Below are 23,488 nucleotides of genomic sequence, written 5' to 3'. Positions count from 1 at the left end.
GTTGCCGGATACCATTATTATATTATTGCGATAGCAATTATATGAACACTCCAGGGGCGCTATAACGTAAAACTATTCCAAACTTTTCTATTCCAATTCTGCTATCAGCCCTCCACGATTGGTCAAAAGCATTTTTCGACCACCCCCACTTCACCTGTCTGTAACGTGACATCACGAAAACTGTGATACCTCCCCATCTGATATGATGTGTACACACTGATTATGCATGATTTGACAGGAAAAAGAGAAACAGTTGTTTCTGATTTGACACCTTTTCGCCATTAGCCTCTGGCTATTGGCCAAAAGTTTCTGGGCTGCACCTACTTCACCTGCCTGCCACACGATGTCACAAAACCACAAAAACTCGCCGCGTCAAAGTGACGTGTACGCATTAAAGATGCATTAATTTGCCAAATAAAACTGAATTTTCTTCTGAATAGCCGCAGGCTGCCTTTTTCCAAAAGGAATCAAAGATGGCGGCCGCCGATCACTCACGCGCTGGCTACTTGCACGTGCCGGAGAGCATGGGTGTATTTGCGCATAATAAAACTTCTTGCGTGGCCGTGTAACGTTTTCGAGCACTTTCGGCATGTTTACCACCTCATTCTGCCAGCTCTTCTTTGCTGACTGTCCCTTTTAGCGTCATTCTTGAGCTTCCATTGCATGCCGCCGCGATTTTAGACCAGTCACCGCAAGCTAAGTAAGGGAAAGCCAACCAATCTCAGGCGCCGGCACCACCCTCTTCATCCGGTTATCGATTTTCAGTGCACTGGCTCTGCCCCATCGAATCCCTCTCCACTTGAGCGTTCTCCTCGCCTCTTGTCAGCCAATTAAATACGACAAGCTGCTCAGTGTTGGCAATGTTATTCGTTTTTCAAGCAAACAAAAGTGACCTCCTATGAACGAGGAGAGCATTTTATTGGTGCGTTCAGACAACCCCTCGGGTGACTGCCCGGTGCTTGCGTCGGTGGTTACACAAATTTGACGTCAGGAGATTGGAATAGAAACATATTGGAATAGTTTTACATTATAGGGCCCAGGCGCATTCCTGCTGTCGGCGTCGCCCTCATGTTTCGTATGAAGTCCAAGGGCAATAACGTCGGGACTACGCGCCGCCTGCTGTTTGTGCGAGTGAAAAAGAGGGGGGGGGGGGGCTACAAATGGTTGAGCCGACGATGGTGGCTATGTCTTGTGTGCGCAAAGGAGAAAAACGGGGAGCAAGTGCGCCGCCTTCCGTCGCGCGTGGTACATCGGGGGGAGTGGATAGAATGGGGGCGGGATCTAGGATGTCGTGAACCTGTGATTGGGTAACATGTTTATTTTCCTTGTTTGACGCATTATATACAGTGACTTTTTCTTAGATACGTAGATTTATTGGAGACTTATACGTATATTCAAATATCTTGTTGCGAGGTTTTGTGTTTACGTACTGTGAACTTTCTTTCCAGGGACACTTTTGCCCTTTATCAAGCATTTGTATATTCGCATTTCTAATGAACGACGGCGAGTCAAATGAAAGTGAGCCAACCTATCCCACGAAATAAAGGTTCCGTTCGTTATCTGCGAGGCATGCGCGAAACACACAGGCCTTTTTCATGTACAAAAGTGACACGCAGGTGTGAGGGTAAATGTTCCTTAATGCTCTCATACACGGGGTTGAACATGGTGGCGTGACATAATGGATGCTTGAGACGTTGAGCAGCGTGGTGCCGTGAGGTTTTTGATAGCTGAAGGTGTTTCCCAAAAAGAAATTAGTCGCCGTATGACAGCCGTGTACGTTGAACATTGCATTTCATTGGCCACTGTGACACGTTGGAGCAAACGGTTGAAAGGACGTGAAAGTTTCAAAGACAATCCGAGACTGGGCCAAAGCCATCGTATAACCACCCCCAACAAAATTGCAAAGGTTGATGAGCTGATGAGACAAGAAAGGAGGATAAGCATCGAGGAACTAGCAGAGCGTATGAACAACAGTCGTGGTTCGGTTCACACCATAATTCATGAGCATCTCGGTTATCGGCTCTTGTATGTGCAATGGATGCCCAATATTTTGAACCACCGCCACAAGATGGAGAAGTTCGGCGCTGCCTTAACTCATCTGATCCGGCATCACAACGAGGGTGACAACTTCTTGTCTGCAATTGTGATCGGGGACGAACCATGGTGCCACTACTACGAGCCTGAAGCACAACGGCAAAGCTTACAGTGTAAACATTCGAATTCACCTCCCCAAAAGAAAGCAGACTGTCATTTCCGCTGGAAAAGTGTTGACTTTTTTTTTTTTTTTTTTGATCGTCAGGGGCCATTACTGATGGAATTTGCTAAAGCCTGAGAGACTATCAATCGTTTCTGATATTGTGAAAAGCCGGATCGGCTGCATGTTGCAATCAAAAACAAACGACGTGGAAAATTGACGAATGTGGTCATCTTGATCCATGACCTGGCTATGATGTTGGGCTGCTGAGTACGAGGTCGCGGAATCGAATCCCGGCCACAGCAGCCGCATTTCGATGGGGGCGAAAACGCCTGTGTACTTAGATTTAGGTGCACGTTAAGGAACCCCAGGTGGTCAAAATTTCTGGAGTCCACCACTACGGCGTGCCTCATAATCAAAAAGTTGTTTTGGCACGTAAAATCCCACAATTTAATTTTTAATTGTTCCACGACAATGCCCGTCCCCACGTCACTGATGTGGTTAATACAAAACTGGCAATGATCAAGTGGGAAGTGCTGCAACATCCCCCATATAGCTGAGACCTGTCGCCTTGCGATTTCCACATTTTGGGACATGAAAGAACAGCTCAAGGGAAACAGATTCGTATTGGATGATGATGGGAAAGAGTCAGTTGCAGATTTTTTGAAGCAGCAACCCAAGGAGTTTTATGAGATGGGAATCACCCGACTCATTAGGCAATGGGACAAATGTCTAAATGCTGATTGAGACTACTTTCAAATAAAGTACTCTGTTTGTCATAAATTCGCATTGGCTCACTTTCATTTGACTCGCCCTCGTATATTTTGCAGCACGGCTTCATATACTTCTCTCTGTTGGGACAATAATTTCGTTGCAATTACTCACGATACACGACCGGTGACAGCTGCTCCTTCGTAATACATTAGAATAAATGACAGCGCCATTGCGATTTTTCACTGGCCGTTGCATATGTAGAAAAATGTAAACAAAGTTCTTGAATGACAGTTTCATTAACACATTTGTCCTAGACTTGCTCATTTCATGCCGATATTTAAGGACCTAGTTTTTTATGGCGCAACACAATGTGCACCCCCAGTAGTGTTTACACCTGCAGTGGTTACTTCCAAAAGCTGGTGTATATTTAGTAACCCGAATTTTTCGATCTGAAAATTTTTCATATCAGTGGCATGCACTGCTTTGCTGGTTTCGTATTGATATAGTTCTAAAGATTGTGTGATAATTTTTTTACCTATTAAATAGACAAAAACATGTAATCACTGATATCAGTTATTTGGGGCACAATTTTAGGCACATACCAGTATATATTTTGATGAAAAAATACACATAAAACTTGTTTTGACAGTGCGTAGCGTTCAAGAATTCATTTGCAGCGTCATTGGCGATGGCAATGCAGTTATTATTCATGTATTATACTCTCGACAAATTGTTTAAGAGGAAGCTTTAGCTCGGGCCTGACTCCGACGCGGCCTATCCAAATACATGTAAAACGCAGAAAGGCTTTTCTGAGATAACCCTAGATCACTTTTAATGAAATTCATTGCATTTAAGAGAGAAAGTTAAATTCTAGTATCTGTTTGAAGCGGAATTTCGATTAAGGGCCTGAATTTTGGTTAAAATATTTTGAAGAATTTGATTGAGCGAACAAAATAGAAGTACCACGTTTACAAACTAATAGCTCTGCATCAAGAACAAATATCGTGGTTCTTAAAACGGCATCTATTATAAGAGTCGAAGCGGAAAAATTTAGTATGACAATTTGTACCTTACATGAATTGGTTACGTGGTGTACTAGGGTCCTGCAAAAGCAGTATTTTGATAATACTAAATTTTTTGAGATTTATTTTAACATATGAATTTTGTCCTCTGTGGATGTACTATTAGATGCGATTCACAGAATTGTGATAATTTTTTTCATTGTTGAGTTAAAAGTTTTAAACATGGTAGTCTAGTTTTCTGAGTATTTGCAATTTTTGCCAATTTTTAATAAAGAATTGACAACCTAAAGGAAAAATTCGAAACCAGAAGTAAGTGCAATTTACGTTTTTTCTTTTAAATGCAACAAACCTCGTCAAATGTGGTGCAATGGTTGCTGAGAAAAACGAATTCACTTTCTACATGTAATTAGATAGGAGCACCCGAGCTAAAGCTTCCTCTTAAGTAGTAGGCCAAGCTGTAACGCGAGCCCCCCCCCCAAAACGAAATTTCTGGCTACGCCACTGGTAACAATGAACAAATGAAGTTTATTGCAAAAAGAGGCACATTATAGCATTTTCATGCACTCGTGCACAAACGGACAAGAGCACACATGCATACAATGCCCAGTGTCGTTATCGGTTCTCTAGGAATACTATTTTTTCCAGCAGGGCGAGCGATGGCACACTCAAGTAGTAAAAAAGCTTCTCAACAGTAGTCAGAGTGAAACCAAATATCTATTGTCTAGCACAAGCTGCGATTCTTCTTCGTCCATGGTCATGTCTGTCTAATCAAACGACGAAACTGGCATGAATGGCATTTTTGTGTCATTGCCATTGGTACCATTACACTGTTTGCACATCATCATTACATTACATCATTGTATTTGCATCGGTAGCGCTGATGTTTAATAGGGGTGTTCGAATACTGAACAGTATATTTCAGATTGAATCAAGAAATAAAGCTGAATATTGAAATGAATATCAGAAAGTTTTCTACAAAATTTAATGCTTACAAGTTTTGAGCAAGAAAATATGCAGCTGCACATGCTTTGGCCATCTCCTAGCATTGCATAACAAGAATGTAGCAACCTATAGGTAACTAAGGTATACAGAAATGATACAGTAGAAAACCTGATACATACATATTAAAAAAGAAAAAGAAACTGCCAGGAAAAGCATACTAACCCTAAAAACAAATGATCCAAAGTAAAAAAAAAAAATTTGAGTCAACTCTAGTTGGCATCCATGTAATGCAGACCACTAGGCGAATTATTGAAGCATGAGACGCCGACGCGTGCAGAGCGGGCCCAAGATATGTGTTGTCATTTTTGCAGCTTCGGCAAGCTTATGCTTGCACTGCTGAAATTCATCCTATGTCAGCAGCTTTTTCGAGCAGAACATTTTGATGGGGAGTTTTGATGTGCCCACTCATCGCGAATCGTTGCCACAGGAAATGCCAACGCGTGTCGAGCTGGTGGGGACAAGCGAAGCAGCGGCGCACATCGTTTTTGTGTTGCGTAGTGTATAAGATGGCGACCAGAAACCGAAACGAAATTGAGATGGTGGGCAGCACGGAAATACGATGCCACCAGAGCAAAACATGACACCCACTTCGTGCTGCCTGCAGAAACTAATGGCAGAATGTTTGGGTTATTGCGTATTAAGGGGGGACATGGTGATTAAAAGTTATCATTATTTATTTATAACCCAAACTTGATAAAAATTGGCATGCTTATTTAGTTTCTTCTCCTGATTCTAAAAATGCAATTATTTTTTCTGTAGGTTCATTATTTCATTACTTAATTAAGAAAACAATGTATTTTACGGTGTCTTTTTTCTTACTACAATAGACAAATAACCGCTGCACAAAAATAGACAAATGACATATGGTCCAATAGAAGAAAGCACAAGCTTCACAACATAGGAAGAACTTTTATGGTTGGATCAATATTTCCTACTTTATAGTGCACTGAACTTCATTGTTCTGAACATGGCCATGCTTTAGTCAGACAAAAGACAAATTTTAAAAACTTTAAACAAAGAAAATTGAAAAACTGTTTCCTATGTTTGGTGCTCCAAACATCTAGCTTCATGCTACAAAAAAAATTAGTACTATATCTATGATAGCTACTGATATATCACAGTAAATGTCTTGCTGGGTGGGTAAAATTAGCATTTCGAGAAAATCAAGAAAACAAATAAATGTCACATTTAATTGTGAAGAGTCACAAATGTGTGCACATACACATTCCCAAAACATTAGTAGGCTCCTGGGGCATAGTCAATTTGGGCATTTGTGCCTCTGTGGCGCTTTTTGAACAAGCACTGCACATTTTCTGCCGATGCACGCTTGTGTTCAGATGCGGCTGATCGGCACCGGTCTTTTTCCTCCATGCGCTGCATACACTTTTCACCAGCGCTGACACCGATGTGCGAACTGTGCCCGCGAGTCATCCAAGACCCGTCGTACGATACAGCGACGTTGCCCGGGTTGCCGAAGTTTAATTGGCTGTAAAGCTGCCGGACCGACTTCGCGCATTCTGTTGTAAGCGTCTCAGCTGCGCGGGTCGCGGCGGGCGTCAACTTCGTTTTGACGTACCCCTGCCACGTTTTCGTATGGAGCCCGCGGTGCGATATATTCATTGTTGCGAAAATATCATTGAACGCAGTTTGCCGATTGCCGGTGCTTTGCATTGCGCGCGCAGCCAGAATATTGAGGGTAAACGGATTCACTTTCCGAGTCCCATTCACACGCGGCGAGCTCCACGCTGACGCTTTGTCGCCGCATTTCGAGCATATGAGCACCAGACTTACTGCAAGGCCATATTCGCGCTCCTTCCGGCTGATTTTCGCGCTACCGCCGCATGTATTACAATTCATATGCTCCAGCAGTGCGTTCACCGATTCCAGGCACACCACGGTGAAAACTGCGTCGTCAAGCGGGCCGGCCGCGACATCGCCAGCGGACAAGATCTCCGACTTACGGCTCACTGCTGCGGTTGACGCGAGCTATTGTAGTTTCTCGTCGGATCTCATGTCGATTACCTCCAAATCTGAAGGCGTCAGCATAACGGTGTCACGACGGACGCGGCTGGCGTTTTCGTCGCACCTACTCGTTGTCGCATTACCTAGGCCTAGCACTCGGTCGGCTCCATCAGTTTCGTCGCTTGACGCCGTTGGTGGCTCGTCCTCAACCACTTGCGACGCGGTGGGGCGTTTTTTGAAGTTGTTGAGCATGGACTTCTTCCTTTTCTTTCCATACTTGTGCTTAGAGTCAAACTTTCGGAGCGGAGGAGGCATCGTCGCGCGTACTCACACAACGATCGCATCGAACATGGCGTCTCGCGTGCGCCTCTGCTGCGGCTAGCAGACAGCTCGGGAGTGCGCCCAGCCAATCACGTGGCGTTATCTCGTCACGTGCATGCGACAGCGAATGAGAACGCGCGTTTCATCTATTTTTGCCGCCGGTTTTTGTATTGAACCAGCAAGCCTAACGAAGCGGCAGCGCGCGATATTTGAAGCTGAAACCGCGTTCTTTCAAACGAGACCAAGATGGCCGCCCTCAAGGCACTAGTACGCGAGCGCGGCGTCATTGAATGTGTGTCGTTTTCGCGTCGACACACGCGAAAAATCAGGTGCCCCATCTGTTTTTAAATTGTTCGTACGGCTGAAATATGACCTTACGAGATTTGAAACTTGGCAGATAGGGAGAATAGTAGATGTAGATTAGAGAAATGCTATTTTCCAAAATTCGTTTTTTTACGATATTTTGGGTCTAAAGACCCGTGTCCCCCCTTAAAATCTTCCAACAGTACTACGCTCTGCTCGATGTGAATCAGATAGTTGAAGATGCTTATTGCAGTGTGATTAGCCTCAATAGCTGTGAATGCGGTGTGCGGCAACCAGGGAGATTTGCTGCCACATGGATAGGAAATTGAGTGCGAGCTGGCATTTTCACATGGTTGAGTATTGTAGCAAAGTTGCTGCAAGGCGTCTCACGCCTTGTTTACGTGGGATCAAGCCGTCAGAAAATGCATCATATGATTGCAGCTTGGCGATGTACTGAACATTGCGGCCAAAAAAGCTTGCTTTCGGCAATGCATGAAGCAGTAAAGAAAATACATAACTGTATCGGGTCACTTCTTTTGTTTTCGAATGTGAATGTTGGCTCTTGGAAATCATACATAACAGGATCATATCAAGGAGGTGCTCCATTATACAGTATAGTCTGTCCTTACTAAAGGGAACACCAAAATAGTGGGCCAGCACTGACTACTCAGTTCTAGTATATGACGGTCTGGAAAATAATTTTTAACAATAGAAGTATTGGTGGATGGAATCAAGCGATATTTTTCCTCTGAAACTAGTGAATTAGTGGTGTTCTGTTGTACTGAATACCAATTAGGTTTTGTCCAATAGTGGACCCTTGTTTTGCAGGAGTTTTTTATTGCTACAAAATCCTTACATCCTTCCCCCTTCACCCTCATTCATCCACTGCCCACATAAATGCATGCAACCATCTGTGACACTTTTTCACCGGTTTTGTAAATTCTTATAAACTTTAAAAATATATCGATGAATGTCTACAAAAGGCGTTGGGAACAAGAGGCCACTGTACAGTGTGTTGCAAATATGGCAGCCATGAACAACTGTTACCATCCCATGCACTTGCTTTCATTTGTGAAGTGGTTTGTCCACTTCCCGAGAGTTGTGTGGCTGCTACGAATAGAGCTGCAGAGAATCGGCACCAAATGCTAACTTTCGTCGCCGCTGCTTCATGAAGCTGCACTATTAGGCCTACGGGCCTAGGTAGTGTGGCCGTGAAAAAAAATTCACCGCTGACCGATGTGATAATGCTCTGACTGATTTGGTAATAGGCTGCGAGCCGTCAGGGAATTCTGGCTGCTAATATGCTTGTGTGGGTGACTCATCAGTGATCGGTCCCAAGATTGCAATTGCAGGTTAGATTAATGGATCTTGAAGTGGCTGAAGTTCGTCACCATGTGTCCAACACTGTCTGCATGCCTATCGCCGGCTAGCTAATCAGCCCCACCTTTGCACATGCTTTTGCATTTTGTGAAATACGCGCTGCTTTTGTTGCTTTCCCTTCTGTACACATCGCATTGTCATTCGTATCGGTCCTGTTGACCTGGAAGAACTTTGTACTGGCAGAAGCAGACCCTGCCGATGTGGCACCGTTCTGCAGATTGTGGTGTTAAGGCACTGTGCGCAGTCCTTGCATTGGGCCGATGTCAGGGATTACTCGCAGTGACAGTCTGCTACCGTAGGATGTTTGGCGCAAAAGAAGTGTGAAAATAAAGTTAAATGTTCGCTTGGGTGACATCGAGCATGGGGGGTCTGCGGCACACACGACATGTGGCCACGGACTGGGTCTCTGCACCTAATATACCGAATATTAGAAAATCTAATGGCAGGCTACAAGAAGGGGCCGTACAGTCAAATCTCATTACTGCGAACCCCGTGTTAACGAATTTCTCAAATTTACGAATATTTTAGAAATCCCCACCAGATTGCCTATATTTTCAATGCAAAAATATTTCAGAAATACAAATTTCAATACGGTGCATATTTCAGAATGATGCATGTAGTTTATTTTCCCCTTTATAACCGAGGAACATATCAGTATTACGAATTCGCTAAATGTAACAGCGCCACAACTCTTGCATGAAACAGAAACTGCGAGTGCCAACTGCTTGACCACAAACTTCACCAAGAACTTCTCGTCAAAGGTTTTGGCAATGTTCGCACGACATCCAACGATGAATGTAGGTAGCGACGGCGCCAAGAAGAAGTGAAAGCAGTTTTCGCTGTATGACAAATTGGACTTATTGCAGGATAAATCACAAGGAAAAAGCAAATCAACGTGTGTAGATAGCGTGGCATTGCCCCATTGACCGTTGCATCATTTTGAAAGACTATGACAAGATCGTCATGCTTGACCGGGAATCGCAACTCGCTCTTAGGAGGAGACATTGCACCAGTCCTCCTGAGAATAAAGCCAGTTGATGTCTAGTGTTCGGTGTGTCTTTTTTCATGTTCCTGTTCGTGTGCTTTTTTACGTGCTAGTGCAATGTCCCCTTATACGAATAACCCCCAGCTAGCCCAGCTTTCTGCCTTAAATCCTACAAGGAAACGGCTGCGACTGCGAAACTTTGAAAATGGGGACCAAGCTGTTCTCACGTGGTTCAAAGATGCCAGACAGCAAAACGTTCCCGTTTCTGGTCCAATGCTCCAAGAAAAAGCCCGCAAATTTGCCGATGCACTTGAAATAACTGGTTTTGACGCCAGTGCAGGTTGGCTCTTTCATTTCCACCAAAGGAATGGAATAACTTAGCATGCAGTCTCGGGCGAGGAAAAGGCTGCTGACAGAGAAGGCGCGGATTCCTGGCGCAATAATCATTTTTTAGAGGTGGCTTAATCATACTCTGAAGACGATATTTTCAACGTGGATGAGACCACATGTTTTTATCAGCTCCTGCCAGACCAGACGATGCACTTCGAAGGGTAGTAGTGCAAAAGAGGGAAGAAGTCTCGTTTTCACGTGACAGTCCTGCTTTGCTGCAATGCAACTGGTGTGAAAAACAATTTTACCGCTCGTCATCGGCAAGTATGTGAAGCCCTGCTACATGAAAAATTTAATGTCGTTACCATATGAATACTGTGTCACCAAACGAGCCTGGATGACCAGAGAACTCTCTTCCGAGTGGCTCATCAAACCAAACTCAACGACCAAGTGAGGAGAGATGACTGAAGACGTCTACTGGTTGTCAACAACTGCTTTGCTCGCATTGTGAATGTTCGCTTGATGCACATTCGCTTGGAGTTTCTGCCGCCAAACAACACATCCTTGCTGCAACCCCTAGACCACGGCATTGTAAAGATTGTAAAAGCAGAATTTCGTAAATGCTTTGTGCTGCAGTTGATTATCAACCTCTGCCTAATACCTGTGTCACACGGGCACATTTGGAAGGCCTTCCAGTCAGCGGCCTTCGAAATGCCACAACTCTGTCGACTCAAAGGAGTTGTCGCACTGCTACACAGCACTTTCGAAAGGCCGTTGAATATTTAGGTGTTTCTCGTAAAATCGTCTGGCGCTGCGGATCTTTACTTTCGTTTTCAAGTCCCGAAAAGTTAAGCAACATTAAAACCACTTAAAAGCACTGTAATTTATTTTATGTTTGTTTATACATTTAAAGGAATGTTTATACATTGCCATACATATAAGTTTTTGTTTTTAAGTTGTTGAGTAGCGAAACTGCGGCAACGTTTGCGGTGCTGCATGTCCTGCATGTCGCTGTTGTTGAGAGTATGTGCAGTTCGCACATATCAAGTGGCAAAAATACTTTATCGAATAATTAATAACACTCATATATAGTATTTTTAGAGCATGTTTGTTTGATTTTTTTCTTTCTAACCGATAATACGAGTACACTGTGAACGAGAGGGCATGTTCGCACTGTTTCCGTTTCCGTTGCTCAAAGGCCATTGAGATTTCAATAGAGTTGTAAGGTGCTCCGTTGACTCGATAGACTATTGACTCGGCGGCCTTCGAAACCGCACGTGTAGCAGCTCGAACTTGACCTTTGAGTCAACTGACTATCGGTTAGAAGGCCTTCCAAACGCCCATGTGACACGGGTATAAAGCAGCCGACTGCAATCAATAGTCATCAGGCAGGGGGAATGCTCACAGGAGATTGGTGGAAATTGAAGGCGTCCAACATTAGCAACTGCTGGTGAAAAGCAGGCCATGTCAAAGCACCTGTGCAGCTTGAAGATGACCTGGAGACTGACAACAACCCAGGAGACCTGTGGATTGAGGTTGATAAACTGCTGCCCGCCGTCTATTCATTCGACGACTATGTGGAGAGCGACAGTGCAGCACTAACGGCAGCGAACCGGACAATTGAAGAGATTGTTAACTGCGTTCGTGACATGATGACTGTGGGTCACCGAACACAGAAGATGACATCGTGTAGAACATTGATGTTTTAGTACACATGAACAAAGTCCGCACTTTCATCGCTCAGTGTAATGACGTGTGCCCGTTGAGGTATTGCGCAAAGTGTAAGATGTAGATGCATTCCTAATTGGCAGTGTGTGCTGCATGGGCCAGAAGAAAATCGCTGATTTCTTCAAATAAAGCAGTATTGAAGTCAGTCAAACATTGTTATTTGAGAGTATGCTTGTCTGCAAACGTCTACTGCCAAGGTACGTCAGTTTCATTCCTAAATTTGTCCACTGGCTTATAACAACAAGATTTTCATTACGATATTTCAAAATAACAAACGATTTTTAGGCGGCCCTGCCTGATCCGTTATATTGAGATTTGACTGTAGTGTTAGAGCACAGCTCTTAGGTGCCTGTTCCTGGGTTGAGCGTCGCCGTCCCTTGGCGTAACTGTACAAATGCGCTTGTGACACTTAGCTTGTCGGTGTCTTCCGCAGCTGGCTCCGATGCTGCTCATCAAGTCCCCTCTGCAAAAGCGCTGACGGCACTGGCCCACTGCCAGTCAGTAATTGCAGTCTCAAATTCTTCGCCTCAATATATCGCGAAATTAAAACATGTACAGTGAAATCTCGATATAAGGAATTACGCGGGACATCCTTAAATCATTCATTCTAAATGTTTGTTATAGTGAAAGCCCTCAAATGAACCACTTTGCCCATCAACCCATCAGTTCATCAGTCGTCGCCGTGTAAGCTATCCGCAAAAACGTCGCGGTTGGCTCTCAACCCATGCTGTTGCTATTTTCCATAGATTCTGCCGCCATGCACCACTGAAGCCCATGAGTGACCTGCGCAAGGCAGACACTGATGCTGAGAAAACTAACAACAAAAAGGAATCTCCATGTCGCTTCCAAAGTGCAATGTTTCTGGTTTGTTTGTTTTCACACCCCTTGCCTGCAGTGGACATCTAAACTACGCCAAAGCACGAGTGCGTGTAAACAACACCATCCGGAAAGTGCGAAATGCGACCATTCTTATCCCCGCGAGTACAAAAGTTACATTTCTCTATGCGCATAGCTATTACGGTTGCAGAAAGAAACGCAAAAGAAGAGACGTGCAGAAACAAGGGTGAAAGAAGAAAGAGATGCCTCCGTTGCTAGGCAATACTTGCCTGTGCAGAGCTAGCACTCGCAAAACCAGATGCGTCGTCGCCTCTGAAGTAGATTTTAAAAACAAATTATTATTCCCTGCATCCAAACGGGAGGAGGCCATCAGAAGCACGGTACTCCGAAAGCAAGCCCAGGCTATCCAGAGGGCCCAGGAAAGGGCGGAGCGTCACAGCGTTCTGTCTTCTACGTGGGCGCGGCCAGCGGCTACAATGGCCACCCGTTAGGGGGTCCTGACAGTAGCTCCTCAGGATCAAATAGTTTGTTGCCTGTCTGTCTGTCTGTCTCCTGCATTTTTTCTTTTTAAATTGAGCACCAAAGTTTTCCAAACCCATGTGCCGCGGCATCCGCTTTCTGCCTTGTCGTCTGCTAGCCTACTGTTTTGGCTGCCGTGAAAGTCATGGAAATCAAAGAATCCTCAGATTTCTTCATATTCGTTTCTAGTACTGAGTTGTTAACATGACACGGAAACTGAATAACGATCATTATTCTGAAATGTTCAGTGTTTTGAATCAGTGTTTGTAATCGTTGGGACATTTCTTTATTTTCTTGCATAGTGCTATGAAGCTTCACTTTTGCAATAAATAATGGCGATTTTGTATAAACGAATGCTTAAAATAGTGTTTGCATTGTTTTTTCATAATAGATTTCATTGTGAAAAAAAAAATGTTTATTTTTGCCCGGAATCTGCACAATAGCATGACACTGAAATGCTTGAGGCTGACACCAGCCTTTATACGCCGAATAAGTGGGCATTGAAGGCTGCAGCCCTCATTTCTGACTGGGCTCGGGTTTTCTGAAATGCAGGCTGTTTGAGGACCTAATTGAGAGCAAAGGCCCCATTTCAATTCATGACAAGCTGCTGGCAGAGGAGGTGATGGCCTTCCCCGAGCTTGCCCGGCAGACGGTGACGAAGGCAGGTGGCCTGCAGAGCTTCCTGCTTCGGTCCCTGCGCTTCACTTTTGACGGCGACATGGTCTACACCACAGGCATGCGACCCCGGGGTGCCAACTTGTACAAGCCAGATGAGATATCACTCCCCGAGGATGGCTCCGATTATGAGGTCTGAGCGTGTGCTTTGCTTGTGATGTGTCTGAGGGCTCTAGGGAGATTATTGTAGTTAGTGTCACCTTCAGTCTTTCTGATATGCTGTGTAAAAGGGTATTTTAAATGGCATCGGCACGTTACCATTATTCTTTTGCCTTCCTTTATAACACAAACCGGCAATGTGTTTTGATGTTAAACGTACAGAACCTTTAATGCTGTCACCAAATTTGTGTTATCTCATTTCGTGCCTGGCCATAACCACTTGGTGCGACATCATACAACCTGGTACATGGGCATTCCTAGGTACCAGAGTTATAAACCTCTAGCGACGTCATGGGCCACCTACTCCTGAGCATAAGGTGCAGCAGCTGGTTCTCATGCACCAAGTCTATGAACACTTGCTTGTATTCAGTTGTTGTGCCTTTTCTTGATTTAATTCGGTGTTCGAGTGCTACTTCTTAGTATTTGCACAATCGTAATCAGCACCATCATTATTTTCCGGATTTGGAATCTGTGCTCATAGTGTTTAAATTTTGATGACCTCCTCAATCGGAACATGTTTATTTGCGTTGGATTGCCTGTCCTGTCGGTCGGTGCCCTTGTCATGCCCACCTTAATAAGTGCGTAATGGTGATACGGAACAGCCGCCACAGTGCGGCTGAACTTGAGAGAAGGAAGACGACGAGTTCCCGATTGGGCTATAGGGTCGCCATCTTGGCCACAGTTGGCCTACATGTAAATATCTTGTAAATAGCCTTGTGCATCAGCTACACGTAACAATATATATATATAAACTGTAGAGACGGGTACTTAAGTAAATCTAAAATTTTGTTGGCCATGTTTTATTTCAATGAGGTTTCTACTGCCATAACGAAATCGAAAAGAGAAGTTTTGAAACGGCATCGGTTACAGCGAAGCCAATAGTTGTCACTCACCATCTCTAAATAGCTGTTCTGGTAGTAAAAAAGTGCCAAACACTCAATAAGAACTTCAAATGGCAGAGTCTAGATATGTGCTTGTATCTTGTTTTGGCCAGCGTGCAGCTGATAAGCCAAACGTGCTGACCCCCTGTGATCGCACCAGTTACGGAGTTGGGTATGAACTGCAGTGTGAAGTGCGTGATTATAATGCAGCACTCGCGCAACACGTAACAAGCATGGCAAGCTTCCAATAGGCCATCAAAATCTGCAAGAGACCCTTTGCTGGCCTGTTAAAATCATTATACATGTGTTTCTTTCGCATGGACACGAGCAATTATTTTTTTCTGCATGTGTAAGCTTAAACAAATAATAATTAGAACCTTCTGAAAGCTACCATTTCTGAGATATATTGGTTGCAGATACAATTTTTCTTTTGTTTTTCTACAGTCCCAATTTATTCTCCGTATAATACTAGTTTTTTTTACAGTAAGTAAATATATTTGCAATACTGCTGCTTTTCGTTAGCATAGCAGATTGGCATACAATGTTCATAAAAGGGCAGAAAGATGTCGCAAAGGGGCAACATAGAGTCAAATCAAGTCCACTGAACAAAAATGCAAAAACAAAGACTAAATGTTTGTTAATGGACAACTGATTGAACCAATAAACATCGGTTACAGAGTAATTAAGGATAATGCATTTTTATGCGAGTTTGTTTTGGCACTGTACGCTTGCATTTGCAGGAGACAATGCTTTCAGCCAGTAATCTACACTGCAGCTTTACATTGCACAAGTTAGCGAAAAAGACTGAAACAAGAACAATTGAGCGAGAGCAACCGTACATAAACTCTGAGCATTGTTTACTAATGTCTAAGCATTGTTTAGCTTGGCTGTTACTTCGCTTTTCCTTGCTTGCTTTTCCTAGCTTATGCATGTCTGTCCATCACTTTTCTACGGCCCAAAAAGTGAAATCCACGTACTGAATGGTGTGGAGATGAGTTGCCAGGAAGCTGCATGACCCCTTCAAAGCAATCGTATCAACTGAGCCAGAAAACAGTCACAACAGGTTTTACTACTGCTGTACCCCCCCCCCCCTCCCTTTTATTATTTTATTTTATTTTATTTTTCCTTTTTTTTGTTGCCACCTTGATGTGGCAATGCCAACTTGACCAGTATTCTTCTTTTTTTTTTAGGCCACCTATTACTTGTTGTTATCAAACTATTATCGCATGTACCAATCAGTTATTATACTTGGCAGCCCCACAACAGGCTTCTCTGTGCACGCATGTAATGCGAGAAAGTAAGCTTTCAAGGCAGCCTGACAACAGTTTTCTCCGATCAAATTTGTTTTCTATTGTTTCTTATTGGTTACAAACCTACCAACCATCTACATTTACACTATTATAACAACTAAATTTCTTAACTTCGCCATATGTGCATTTTTGTGCTGATACAAGGCATTATACTTTTCGCGTATCAGTCAGATTTTGCTGGCGTACTCGCTGAACAATTCCACATTAAAGCAAAAAAATAGAGGATAGCAGTGAGGAACGCTATGAATACTACAAAGGGGTGTTATGATTCTGTGCAGCAATGGCTAATGAGGTCAGAGAAGATATTTGGTCGAGTTGTTACACATTGAAGAAATAAAACGAAGGACACCGACCAACAGAAGTGCTAAAAAATAAATAAATCTAAAAGACGTTTCGGCTTCTCTACGGAAGCCTTGTTCACAATGGGATGACGGAAGGTTCATGGAAGCTTATGTATACTTCAGAACGTTACGTAAGCAGTGCGTGTATGACGGGGGGAAGGTTCCCTCATTTCGATTGAGCGTGTGACGTGTTTATTGTATCTCCAGTGATTCCAGATACAGCAGCGATTTTAGGTTTCTTTCTTGGCCGATAATTCTCGAGCGATCCCAGTCGATCTTGTGGCCCGTTGCATCCATGTGCTTGGCAAAGGCATTCGAAACTGTATGTTTCTTTTCGACATCTTTCTGATGCTGCCTTAGTCTCTGTTTGAAGTAGCTCGATTCACCGATGTATGCGTAGTCGCAATCTGCACAGGGTATCTTATAGACCACGCCGGGAAACAATTCTCTCGGAAGCCTGTCCTTGCCACCGACGAGCGTTTGCCTCAGCTTAGACACGGGCACGTGCGCCACCTCAACGTCATAACTGCGTAGAATGCGAGACAAGGTTTTGCTTATCCCTGGAATGTAAGGTATGGCAGCACGCTTTCTTGGTCGGGGAAAATGCCGGACGGGCTGAATTGGACAGAAGGCGTTCCACAGCACTCAGAAAGGATGTGGGATAGCCGCTTGCCGAGAGATCACCTCACACGTGGTCCAAGTCGGTGGAACGACTTTCTGCTGTGGTGCAAATGCGGTTCGTACGGTTGAGCAGTGAGGCAGCAACCGACCTTTTGTGAGCGTCTGGATGAACGGATTGAAAGTTCAGGTAATGGCCAGTGTGTGTGTCCTTACGGTATACGCTGAACGAGAGCCGTTCATCGCATCTGGTGACAAGTACATCTAAACAGGGAAGCCTGCTGTCGACCTCTGTCTCAAGTGTCAATTGGATGGCCTTTTCCTGACTGTTTAGGTGCGCAATGAACGAATCCAAAGCGCTGTGCCGAATCAGACAGAAACAGTCCTCCACATAGCGGAGCAAAGCTTTTGGCCTAGGACTGAAGGACGCGAGAGCACGCCTGTCCAAGCATTCCATTGTAAGATTGGCAGCAGTAACAAAGACAGATGCACCCATTGCCGTACCGTGGACTTGCCTATAGAAGACCTCGTCGAAACAGAAGTACGCGTTTCCAAGGCAAAAACAGAGAAGCCTCTTGAGGTCGGGGACGTCAAAAGGCAACCTGTCTGGCAAGGTCCTGTCAGATTCCAGAGAAGAAGAGTGTGCTTCCACAGCCAAGTCAGTCGGAATTGAGGTAAACAGCGACACCACGTCGAACGAAACCATCACCTCGTCTAGAGACACGTCACAAACTTTTTCAATAAAGTCGCAGGAGTTGCTTACGTGTGTGGAGCTCTTCCCGATGAGTGGAGCCAGAAGCGGGTGCAGGTATGCGGACAATTTGTAGAAAGGGGAGCGAGTGTAGTCAACGATTGGACGTAGGGTGACGTTAAGCTTGTGAACCTTTGGCAGGCCATAACGTGCAGGTGCAGCACCGTTATGACAGAAAAGCTTCAAATACAAAGACTTGTGCTCGGGAGCTACGAAGCGGAACACGTCAGCCAGGAGAGTCTGGAAGTCCCTCTGAAACCTCAAGGTCGGGTCCCGTGTGAGCCGGACGCAAGTGTTCTGGTCATTAAGCAGAGCCAACATCTTGTTTTTGTAGAAAGCCGTGTCAATTAGCACTGTTGCATTCCCCTTGTCGGCAGGAAGGATCACGATTTCAGTGTTCGCCCGAAGTCGCTTGACAGCTTTTCGTTCCTCAGTGGAAAGAGGCGAAACAAACTTCCTCCGGTGCAGACCAGAAAGGACACCAATGGCGCGGGTGCGAGCCTCATCATGGCGGGATGGGTCAACTTGGTTAACTGCGCACTCCACCGCACACACAACCTTGCGGACGTCAGGTGGAGGTGCAACATTGAAATTCAGATCTAGCTCCGGGACCAAGGCCTCAGCTGGGTCGACGCTGTGCCAAGAAAGGTTGTATACCGTAGTTCGTCGGTTGTACGGCCGGTATGGTCTGGTAGATTCCGAAAGTCTGTCAAGCTTGACACTGTGCACCAACCCCGCATGACGGGCACACATGTTGGCTTCAAAGTTGGCGTGTAGTTGGATGCTTGCAATATGATCTGGACAGTGGTCCTCCAGGTGGCGACGTGCAAAAAACGCCTCGTTTTCAAGTTTCTTAATACTGTCATGACAGTCCTGTATCCTTGCTTGAAGCAACATCCTCTCAATCTTTGCAACAATGCTGTAGCCAAACTTAGAAGGTACTGGCCTGTTAAGGTGCAATGAGCGTGGGATGAGGCCCCGTGCTTTGCAGGCAAGGTTGAACTCCAGGTGTCCATGAAACGCAGCAATGCAGGTTGTGAGGGAAACATAACGGCGAATTCCGGTGATTACAGATTGGCCATACGCCCGGCAAAGGTAAATGAAATCGAGGGTTCAACGGCAGTCCGTCTGGTCGAGATGAAGCATTGAAGAAATAAAACGAAGGACACCGACCAACAGAAGTGCTAAAAGATGAATAAATCTAAAAGACGTTTCTTTCGGCTTCGCTACGGAAGCCTTGTTCACCATGGGATGACTGAAAGTTCATGGAAGCTTACGTATACTTCAGAACGTGACTTAAGCAGCACCTACAAGGGGAATGCAACAGTGCTAATTGACACAACTGTCTATAAAAACAAGATGTTGGCTCTGCTTAATGACCAGGACACTTACGTCCGGCTCACTCGGGACCTGACCTTGAGGTTTCAGAGGGACTTCCAGACTCTCCTGGCTGACGTGTTCCGCTTCGTAGCTCCCAAGCACAAGTCTTTGTATTTCAAGCTTCTCTGTCATAACGGTGCTGCACCTGCACTTTATGGCCTGCCAAAGGTTCACAAGCTTGACGTCACCCTACGTCCAATCGTCGACTACACTCGCTCCCCTCTCTACAAATTGTCCGCATACCTGCACCAGCTTCTGGCTCCACTCATAGGGAAGAGCTTCACGCACGTGAGCAACTCCTGTGACTTTATTGAAAAAGTTCGTGACATGTCTCATGACGACGAGGTGATGGTTTCATTCGACGTGGTGTCGCTGTTTACCTCAATTCCGACTGACTTGGCTGTGGAAGCATGCACTTCTTTGGAATCTGACAGGACCTTGCCAGACAGGTTGCCCATTGACGTTCCCGACCTCAAGAGGCTCCTCTGTTTTTGCCTTGGAAACACATACTTCTGTTTCGACAAGGTCTTCTACAGGCAAGTCCACAGTACGGCAATGGGTGCATCTGTCTCTGTTACTGCTGCCAATCTTACGATGGAATGTTTGGAAAGGCGTGCTCTCGCGTCCTTCAGACCTAGGCCAAAAGTTTTGCTCTGCCATGTGGACGACTGTTTCTGTCTGATTCGGCGCAGTGCTTTGGATTCGTTCACTGCACACCTAAACAGTCAGGAAAAGGCCATCCAATTCACACTTGAGACAGAGGTCGACAGCAGGCTCCCTTTTTTAGATTTACTTGTCACCAGATGCGATGGACGGCTCTCGTTCAGCGTGTCCCGTAAGGACACACACACTGACCGCTACCTGAACTTTCAATCCGTTCATCCAGACGCTCACAAAAGGTCGGTTGCTGCCTCACTGCTCAACCGTACGAACCGCATTTGCACCACAGCAGAAAGTCGTTCCACCGACTTGGACCACGTGTGAGGTGATCTCTCGGCAAGCGGCTATCCCACATCCTTTCTGAGTGCTGTGGAACGCCTTCTGTCCAATTCAGCCCGTCCGGCATTTTCCCCGACCAAGAAAGCGTGCTGCCATACCTTACATTCCAGGGATAAGCAAAACCTTGTCTCGCATTCTACGCAGTTATGACGTTGAGGTGGCGCACGTGCCCGTGTCTAAGCTGAGGCAAACGCTCGTCGGTGGCAAGGACAGGCTTCCGAGAGAATTGTTTCCCGGCGTGGTCTATAAGATACCCGCGCAGATTGCGACTACGCATACATCGGTGAATCGAGCAACTTCAAACAGAGGCTGAGGCAGCATCAGAAAGATGTTGAAAACAAACGTACAGTTTCGAATGCTCTTGCCGAGCACACGGATGCAACAGGCCACAAGATCGACTGGGATCGCTCGAGAATTATTGGCCAAGAAAGAAACCTAAATTGCTGCTGTATCTGGAATCACTGGAGATACAAAAAACACGTCACACGCTCAATGGAAATGAGGGAATCCTCCCCCCGTCATACACGCGCTGCTTATGTCACGTTCATCCCGACCAGACGGGCTTCTGTCAAACCCTCGATTTCAGTTGATACACATACGTGATGGAAATGAACAGCGCAACCTTTAAGCACACTGTAAAAGCTTGCCACATGCAAAATACACAATACAGATGCATCAGGCATCCATCAATTGCATTAAGAGAAGTGCAGTATCTTGACAAGTGGCAAACATGTTAATTGTCTGTGCATGCGGAATGTGGCATGTGTGAAAGGATTATTTTCTTTTTTATGAACTATGGTGGTGGGCTGTTGTGCACGAGGATGCGGGATCGAATCCCAGCCACGGCAGCCACGTCTCGATGAGGGCGAACTGCGACAACACCCATGTACTTAGTATTTAGGTGCACATTAAAGATCTCAAGGTGCTCCGAATTTCCAGAGTCCCCCACTATGGCATGCCTCGTAATCAAATCGTGGTTTTGGCATATAAAACCCCACCATTTAATTTAATTCATTAATCTTGCACTGATAATTTTTTCATATGCAGTAGAACCTTGCTGATACGATCCCGTTACATACGATTTTCCAGTGCCAATGTTTGCAATCGAGAACAGAAAATGACCCAAGGGAGATTTTTTTTTTACCATTTCATACGTTTCTGGAAAACACAATCTTTTGGTACGAATGTTCAGTACCGTGCCCAACTGCAATTGTATGATGCATTTTCTAGCCGCTTAATTCCTTGTAAAGAAGTGACGCAGCGCGCACATCATCCCGAATAGGAGCTGCATGCCACAGAAACTTCACCGCAGTATGTCCTCGCCTGCCCGTGTCATGGGAAAATGCTGGCACGCATTCAGCTTCTTGTTTGGGTACCAGAAAATCTCCCAGGTCATTGCTCGCCACATTCGCAACTATTGTCGCCATACAAGCACTTTCACCCATATGTTTTACAGCACACGGGTTGCTGTGCTGTGGGAGTGTACTGCACGCTTTTAGTAGGCGATAACCTAAACGTGCTGCTGTTCCCTGCTGCGGGCAGCGCAAAGTGGGCACCATATTTTTGCTTTGGCAGCATCCGGTGTTGCCCATCAACTCAATTTCACTTTGGTTTCCCATAGCCATCTTAAAACGCTGCGTTATAAGGTCAACAAAAGACGTCTAGGGCTGCCAGAGTCCCGCCGGCTCGACACGTGTCGGCGTCTCATGCCTCCGGCCGCAGCGATTCACCCAACGCTTCATTACGTAGATGTCAACTGCAGTTGCGTTTGTAAACCTTGTGAGTTATTTAGAATCGTACGTTTTTACTGGTTAGTGAGCTTTCTTTTTGCCTTTTTATTTCTCTAAAACGTATGAACAAGGTTCTGCTGTGTATTTCGTTCAAGTTTTCAATAAAACTTTAGTTCCAAGTTCAGTGCTTGTTTGTGTACTTTGCCTGCGCTCTGCGTAAAAGTTGCGCGGTTTATTTTCATCATGGCAGATGTGAAGCATGTGGTGTGCAATATGGTAACATGACCAGTATTTTTCAGGAAGAAGATGAGTGCGAGGAGGAGAGTGACGAGGACGAAGAAAGCGATGAGGGAGAGTCCAACGAATGCGACGTGTCGCAGTACATGGAAACAATGGGCCAACCTGAGGAAGCACCTGCTGCTACCCCAGCAGACACTGCTGGTGGCGATACGACACCCAACCCTAGTGCAGTGCTTATGCAAGCCATTTCGACGTGCCATCTCAATCCCAATGCCAAGGCCTTCGAGCCACCTCTTGAAACCCTCGCTGCAGCTTCTCAGAGTGGCGACATGCAGCAGCAGAATCCTTCCATCGGAAAGAAGGCGGCGGCGACGGCAACACGTACGGACTCGGGTCGCGAGGTGGTGGTCCAAAAACTTCTGGTTGCACTGCCGCCAAAGCAGCTAGGCGAGTCTCTTGTTCTGGCTGTAAATTCCTTTCGTGGTCCGCTGTCGTCGACGACGTTGGCCACAATAAACAGCGGACTGGAGCACTGCAAGCTGTCCAACAGGGTGGCGGTGCAGGACTTTGGCGTCCAAGTCGAGCAGGTGCGTGACATTGTGCTTTTCTCCCCACGAGATAGAAAAAAAGTAGAAAGTTATGTGCCATGCAGCGCTGGCTGCGGGTTTGCTCGATTTGTGTCCTGGGAGGGCTCACATTATTTTATAAGCCAGCGCGTACATGTTTAAAAACAAGCAGTGCCAAGTTACATTAATGCCAGAGGAATCGGATGATGGCGTTGTCGGCTCCCTTAATGTCTCGTTTGTTTGTCTTCCAGATTTACGCTGTATCCAGAGATGCAGAGTATTGAATTGTAAAAAAAAAAATGAATTTGCTTTAGGTTCAAGCTTCGTGGATTTCGTTCTGCTTCGGAACTGAACCCGAATTATCTTGTGGGTCAATATCAGTCGAAATTACAGCCAAAGTTCTAATGTTACAAAAATGAAACGAAATATTCTCCTGCCCCTTGAAACTCACCGTTCTCTTGCCGGGCTTTGAGTAGTACTTCATAAAATATGTGCATACTGTGTCGCACACCTGTCTTCTCCTCAAATGACAGTAACGAAT

General features: G+C 45.3%; 1 protein-coding gene across 7 annotated transcripts in view; it reads left to right on the top strand.

Annotated features, from left to right (window-relative positions):
* LOC139059068 (E3 ubiquitin-protein ligase TTC3-like) overlaps positions 1-23,488 on the top strand; it is a 181,445-nt gene that overhangs the window by 84,021 nt on the left and 73,936 nt on the right. For all 7 annotated transcript variants that reach the window (XM_070536921.1, XM_070536920.1, XM_070536916.1 and 4 more), the window contains 2 exons: positions 13,850-14,105; positions 22,441-22,968. In XM_070536921.1, coding sequence (XP_070393022.1) covers positions 13,850-14,105; positions 22,441-22,968 — 784 coding nt within the window. The remainder of the gene's footprint in view (positions 1-13,849; positions 14,106-22,440; positions 22,969-23,488) is intronic.

The sequence above is a fragment of the Dermacentor albipictus genome, chromosome 4 (genome assembly GCF_038994185.2).
Source record: "Dermacentor albipictus isolate Rhodes 1998 colony chromosome 4, USDA_Dalb.pri_finalv2, whole genome shotgun sequence".
Taxonomy (NCBI): Eukaryota; Metazoa; Arthropoda; class Arachnida; order Ixodida; family Ixodidae; genus Dermacentor; species Dermacentor albipictus.
The sequence above is the reverse complement of the archived record's forward strand: the minus strand, read 5'-3'. Positions and strand labels throughout refer to the sequence as shown.